Raw genomic sequence first — 7,686 nt, 5'->3', positions numbered from 1 at the left:
TTTCATAGATTATTTGCTCAGCATACAGATTGAGTAAGTATGGTGAAAGAATACAATCCTAGCACACACCTTTCCTGATTTTAGATCATTCCATATCCTATTTTTCTGCTCGAGTGACTGCCTCTTGGTCTATGTACAGGTTCCCCATGAGCACAACAAAGTGTACTGGAATGTTCATTCTTCACAATGTTATTCTAGCTTTTCATAATCCACACAGTTGAAAGATGCCTCATAGTCAATAAAATACAAGTAAACATCTTCCTGGTGCTCTCTGCTTTCAGTCAAGATCCATCCAACGTCAGCAATGATATCCCTTATTCCATGTCCTTTTCTGAGTCCAGCTTCAATTTCTGGCGATTCCCTGTCAATGTACTGTTGCAGCCATTTTTTAATTATCTTCAGCAATGTTTTACTTGCTCTGGTCTGATTAGAATTTTGAAAATATTTCCCATTTGCTCTGTATTTAATTGATTTTTATTATAATTATGTCAAACTTTCATAGACTCTTCTCACTAAACGTGATTGTATATTGTTACTCTTCTTTTAAAATATTTCTTCTTCCATCATTTACATTATTATTTACAGTGGGCTTCTAGAAAAATGTACAGATAATACACTAGGGTTAAAATATTCTAAGTTACTAGAAAGGTTATATGCACATACATGAAATTATCATTTCACTCAATGAAATACAAATTGCAGACCACTGTATAGTACCTTGCTGTTAAGTGCCATATAGTCAAGCTTGAATCACTGACCTTGTGGTTAGAAGTCCAGTGCTTATCCTACAGTTGCACACCAGTACTCCATTTAGAAGCTAAAACTGCTTAATTATTCACAAATTAATAGATAAACTTCCTAAGCTATATTTTTGAATGATTTAAAAAACTGAACACATTTATTTTCAAATATATACACAGACATAAATGATATTATCCTTCCTTCTAGAGTATGAGGCCCTACAGGACAGAAACTATTTCTTATTCTTTTTATACTGTTAACAACTCTTCCTGGTTCAAGTACATAGTAAACACTGAATCAATATTCCTTAATTTGTATGTTTCCACCACTCATCTCAGTTTGTCATACTATGGTGGCTTGTGAGTTGCTGTGATTCTGGAAGCCATGCCAGTATAGTTTAAATACCAGCAGGATCACCCAGGGTGGTTTTAGATGAGCTTCCAGATGAAGACAAACTACTTCCAAACATTTAGTCACTGAAAACTTTATGAATAGCAGAGAAGCTGTCCGATATAGTGATGGAAAATGAGCCCCTCAGGTTAGAAGGCACTCAAAATGCAACCGGGGAAGAGCTGACTTCTCAAACTAGAGTTGACTATGATGATGCAATGGAGTAAAGCCCATGGAATTAAAGTCCTTGGGACCTTCATTTGCTGAATGGGGCACAACTCAAAATGAAGAGAAACAGCTGTAAACATCCATTAATAATCAGAACATGGAATGTACGAAGTATGAATCTAGGAAAATTGGAAATTGTCAAAAATGAAATGGAACACATAAGCATCGATATCTTAGGCATAAGTGAGCTGAAATGGACTGGTATTGGACATTTTAAATCTGACAACCACATGGTTTACTATGCCAGGAATGACAAATTGAAGAGGAATGGTGTTGCATGCATCATCAAAAAGAACATATCAACTTCAATCATGAGGTACAATTCTGTCTGTGATAGGATAATACTCATGCGCCTATAGGGAAGACCAGTTAATACCACTATTATTCAAATTTATGCACCAACCACTAAAGTCAATGGGGATGAAATAGAAGAAGTCTACAAACTTCTTCATTCTGAAATTGATCAAACATGCAATCAAGATGTATTCATCATTACTGGTGATTAGAATGAAAAGTCTGGGAACAAAGATGAAGGTCAGTTGTTGGAAACTATGGCCTTGGTGATAGAGATGATGCTGGAAATCACATGCTAGAATTATGCAAAACCAATGAGTTGTTCATTTCAATTACCTTCTTTAGACAGTATAAGAGATGATTATACACATGGACCTCAGTAGATGGAATACACAGAAATCAAATTGACTAGATCTGTAGAAAGAGATGGTAACTAAGTTCCATATCATCAGCCAAAACAAGGCCAATGGCCATTGTGGAACAGACCATCAATTTCACATATGCAAATTCAGATTGAAGCTGAAGAAAATGAAAACAAGTCCACAAGAGCCAAAAGATAACTTTGAATATATTCCACCTGAATTTAGAGATCATCTGAAGAACAGATTTGATATATTAAACACTAAAGACTAAAGATCAGAAGAGTTGAGGAATGAAATCAAGAATATCATACAGGAATAAAACAAAACGTCATTAAGAAGACAAGAAAGAAGGAAAAGATCAAAATGGATGCCAGAAGAGACACTGAAACTAGCACTCCAGTATAGAGATGCTAAAGCAAATGGAAGAAATGAGGCGGTACAAGAGTTGAACAGAAAATCTCGAAGGTCAGCTTGAGAAGACAAAGTCAAATATTACAACGAAATGTGCAAATATCTGAAGTCAGTAAACCAAAAGGGAAGAACACACTTAGCATTTCTCAAGCTGGGGGAACTGAAGAAAAAATTTAAGCCTCAACTTTTGTTATTGAAGGATTCTCTGGGCAAATTATTGAATGATGCAGAAAGCATCAAAAGAAGATGGAAGGGTCTCTTTGGCTGCTCTCTGGCCTGCGACCTCCCCTTTCCCCCATTTCTTGTGTTTGCGGGTCTTACCCATCTTGTCCTTTCCCTCATACTCAGGTAGAACGATCGCCAAGATGTATATTTTCAAAAAACCCTAATGGAGAAGACCATCACTGTCAAGGTCAAATTCTCAGATATGATCGAAAATGTAAAGGCCAAGATCCACGATAAGGAAGGAATTCCTCCTGATCAGCAGAGACTGATTTTTACTGGAAAGCAACTGGAAGATGGACACACCCTGTCTGACTACAACATTCAAAAGGAGTCCACTCTTCATCATGTGTTGAGACTTCATGGTGGCGTTAAGAAAAGGAAGAAGAAGTCTTACACTGCTCCCAAGAAGAATAAGCATAAGAGGAAGAAAGTTAAGTTGCCTGTCCTAAAATACTACAAGGTGGACGAGAACGGCAAAATTAATTGCCTTCGTCAGAAGTGGCCTTCAGATGAATGGGGTGCTGAAGTTTTTATGGCCAGCCATTTTGATAGACATTACTATGGAAAGTGTTGTCTGACCTATTGCTTCAACAAGCCAGAAGACAAGTAATTGTATATGAAGTAATAAAAGACATGAACTAAAAAAAAAAAAAAAAAAAGATGGAAGGAATAAACAGAGTCATTATACCAAAAGAAAATGGTTGATGCTCAATCATTTCAAGAGGTAGCATATGATCAAGAGCCAATGATACTGAAGGAAGAAGTCCAAGGTGTGCTGAAGGAATTGGCAAAGAAAAAGGCACCAGGAATTGATGGAATAAAAATTGAAATCTTTCAAAAAGTAAGGCGGCATTGGAAGCACCCAGTGATCTATGCCAGGAAATTTAGAAGAAAACTATCTGGTCAACTGATTGGAGGAGATCCATATTTGTGTCCATTCCAAAGAGAGGTGACCCAATGGAATATGGAAATCATCAGACAATATCTTTGATACTCCATGCAAATAAATTCTTACTAAAGATAATACAGAAACAGCTGCAAGCATACACTGACAGAGAACTTCCAGACGTTCGAGTCGGATTCAGAAGAGGATGTGGGGCAAGGGATAGCATTGCTGATGACAGATGTTAATTTATAAGAAAGGTAGCCATACATAAACATTTACTACAATATGAACTTAACTTCTCCAAATTATTGAATTCAGTATCATATTTATCACAATACTGTTCCTTTAGTTTAAAGTTACTAAAACTTGATCTCAGGATCCTTTTGCACTCTTAAAAACTACTGAGATACTAAACTTTTGTTTATGTTGTTTATATTTAATCTATATTTATCATGCTAGAAACATAAACTGAAATGTTTAATAATATTATAAATCCCTTTTTGAACAATAATAATGTATTACATATAGCATATTTTTATGGAAAATAACCATGTTTGAGAATGAAAAATTAATACATTTCTTTAATGTTTGGTTAAGAAAAGACAACTGGATTCACAGATCTGCTTTTGCATTCAATTTGTTGCAATGTTTAATTGAAATATAAAAAGAAAATACCATCTCTCAAAAATATGTAGTTGTAAAGGAGTGGTCAATGTTAATAACCTTTTCAGATCATTTAGAACATTCTTCACTAAAATTCTCTAAGTGGCAATTTCTTAAAGATTAGATGCAATGTGGAATTTAAAACCATACCAATGAACTATTCATGCTGTTGCATTAAAGCTCTTTAGTCTCTTTATACACTTTGAATGAAGTTTTTCCCATGTGTGATTTTGTAAAATCATTCGTCATTTGAAAAGTATCAGTTCACTTAGTTTTGCAGATATTTCAGATTTCAGTATACCATAACAAAAACTCATTGTTGGGAGGTGGGACTTGATGGTGGATAAGGTAGAGGTGCAGTAAAGTTTCCCTCAGCAATACCACAGAATACCAGACAAACTGGGTTCAGGGAAGAGCTCCAAAACTCTCAACCATATAGGTAGGAATATTTTAAACGTTTGAAGGTTTATAGCTAGTTGAACTTGTAGTGGAAGTACAAAATCCTGTACTTTAGAATCTGCCGGAGACCGGAACCTGCAACTTGGATGAGATCAAACAACAAGACCAAGCAGAGGCGCAAGCAGTCCCCCTAGGAATTAACAACCTATCTGTTTGGTTTTGCTTTGTTCTGATTTTTTTTTTTTTTTTTTAATCTGTTCATGGGCTGTCTACACACCTCCATTCTGGTGACTAGACTTGGTGCCTGAGCGAGAGGACAAACGCCACCTCCACCCCTGGAGGGTTCTTCCACCATGCACGTGCACAGATCCTCTCAGCATTTAGAGGCACTCATCTTTCTTGCTACCTGAGTGCCTGGGAGTTGGCTCCAGCTCATAGTGACCCTGCGCAGGAATTCTGAGGCTGCGAATCTTTGTGGGAGCAGAGTGCCTAGTCTCTCCTGCAGAACAGCTGGTGGTTTCAAGCTGCCAGCATTGGGCTTGGTGGTGTAAGGAAGAGGCCAGAGCAGGATGAGAAGAGGGAGAGTTTAAACAAAGAACAGGCGAAAAATAAAATCCTGAGGTATAGCATAACAAGGAACAGTGGCATCTTGAAATTTATCAGATGGCATTGAAGGCAAGAAACTAAAAAAGGAAGTTAAAGTCATACTCATATTAGGCTACAAAATTTTTCTTCTTTTTCTTTTTCTCTCTCTCCTCTCCTTTTCCCATGATTATAGACTTCAATATCCAATCTGGGTTTTTTTGTTTGTTTGTTTCTTGTTTTTTTTGTTTTGTTTTTCCCTTGCTTTTTTCGTGTTGCTGTTTTTTCTTTTGATTTTTGTTTTTTCTTTAGCTCTATTGTATTTTGTTCCCACTTTTACCTCTAGAGGGCTCTTTTTCTCCCTATACAACCCAAGAAGAGACAACAATTACTGCCATATAGTTAAGATACAATCACACACTTTAAAGCCCACAATCCAGGCAAGAACCAGTATCAACTGCCATACACCAGGGAGGCAGATAACACCTGTGAAAGTTACTCGAGTTAATCAATAAGAAGAGTGAAAAGGGAAGCCCACCTCCTGATCACATCTACTTAGAGGCAATCAGAAACCATAAAAAATACCAAAACACACACTCTATTAAGTATTAAGGCCACAGCTGAACACTAAACATGTCCAAAAAGCAAAAACAGATGACCATATCAGCACATGTCCAGAAACAAGATAAAATGTCTGAGGCAAATGGCTAGAGGTAGACCATGGATTCCATTCTGGAAGGAGGGCAGGCCTTGGAAATGCCTGAGAAGCAATTCAGAAATATGATTATAAAATGTTTCAGAACACTTTACAATGGAGTTGAGAAAAATAAGGAAGAAGCAAGAAAATGCTACAGGAAAAATCAAATAAGATAGATAAAGCATTGGAAACAATACAAAACCTACAGAAAGAGGTTCAAATAATTGATAATAGAATATAATAAATAGACAATACACTGAAAGGGCAAAGGTGTAGAATAAAAGAGATGGAAGGCAGAAGTAGAGAACTGGAGGACAAATCTCTCAATACCACTAAGATAGAAGAGCAAACAGAAAAAAAGGATAAAAAATCCAAATAAGGTCTAAGATTCATGTTGAACAACATGAAGAGGAATAATTTAAGAATTATCAGCATTCCAGGACAGGAAGAATCACAAAAGTCCACAGAGGAAATAGCTGAAGAACTGCTGGAAGAAAACTTCTCTAACATCCTGAAAAGTGAAAAGATAAACATTCAAAGAAGCTCAACAAAACCCAGGAAGGATAGACCCCAAAAGAAAATCACCAAGACATATCATAATCAAGGTCTCCAAAATCAAGATAAGCAGAAAATCCTGAAGCAAAGAGAAGTGTTACATACAAAGGCAAGTAAGTCAAATTAAGCTCCGATCTCTCAGAATAAATAATGCAAGCACGAGGCAATGGAGAGACATATATAAAACCCTGAAAGAAAAAAGCTGTCAACCAAGAATCTTTTATCCAGCAAAGCTATCAATCAAATATGACGGTGTAATCAAAACATTCCAGGATAAACAGAAGCGAAGGGATTTTGCCAAAGCCAACCCTGTACTACAAAACATCCTAAAGGGAGTTCTATGGACTATGAACCAACAAGAACAGAAAACAACCAGAAATTGACATACATGGAAGCACCTCCCAGAACTAAATCAACAGATGGAAGAGTTGAGAACAGAACAAAACTACAAGAACAAACTCAGAGAATATGGGAGGTCAGTTTATGATCAAAATAATTACATTGTGATGAAGGTAAAAATGTAGGAACAGAGATCCAGATGGTGAGAAGGTCAGGTAGATTACAGGATAAAATAGACTGTATTAAATGGAGGGAAAAGTTAATGGACTGTAAGGTTACCTCAAAGAAAATTAACACTTCACAACATACCAAGAAAATGAAACTCCAAGAAGAACATTAAAACTATGAGGAAACTCACAAGAAAGAACACAAAAAGTATGAACTCAGCACAGGAAGACACGCAGAACAAAGAAAGCAGAAACACCACACACACACACAAAAAAAAATGGCAGCAATTAATCCATACCTATCCATAATTACACTGAATGTAAATGGACTAAATACACCAGTAAAAAGAAGGAGGGTGGCAGAATGGATAAGAAAACAAGATCCTTCAATATGCTGTCTGCAAGAGACACATTTCACACACAGAGACAAAAAACAGATTAAAAGTCAAAGGATGCCACCTCCACACACAGAGTGGGCAGAGAGGGAGAACTTGGACATTGGATACCCAAATGGGGAGAGGGAGACTACAAAGGCAAGAAGTGACTGGCTTACAAGCTTTCAAGAGGGAACCTAGAGGTAGGGGGCATGGAGGAAGGCAGAATCTCTAGTGAGTACTATCCAATCTGTCTAGGCAGAGCTGATGAAATGAAATACAGATGGGTAACTCGTGATACTGTAGTGAATAATGGTTATCAGGACTGATTATGAGGGTTGGAAAATGTAAAGGTAGACGTTTTGTAGCAAGG

At 36.8% G+C, this 7,686-nt stretch overlaps 1 protein-coding gene across 1 annotated transcript in view; it reads left to right on the top strand.

Annotated features, from left to right (window-relative positions):
• The window catches only part of LOC102825629 (ubiquitin-40S ribosomal protein S27a-like), a 21,868-nt gene extending 18,607 nt beyond the window's left edge, over positions 1-3,261 (top strand). Inside the window, exon 2 of the mRNA XM_006866723.1 lies at positions 2,779-3,261. Coding sequence (XP_006866785.1) covers positions 2,779-3,261 — 483 coding nt within the window. The remainder of the gene's footprint in view (positions 1-2,778) is intronic.
• Positions 3,262-7,686: the final 4,425 nt, after the last annotated feature.

This window comes from Chrysochloris asiatica, unplaced genomic scaffold (genome assembly GCF_000296735.1).
Source record: "Chrysochloris asiatica unplaced genomic scaffold, ChrAsi1.0 scaffold00095, whole genome shotgun sequence".
Lineage (NCBI taxonomy): Eukaryota > Metazoa > Chordata > Mammalia > Afrosoricida > Chrysochloridae > Chrysochloris > Chrysochloris asiatica.
Note: the sequence above shows the minus strand (reverse complement) of the source record. Positions and strands in the feature narration are given on the sequence as shown.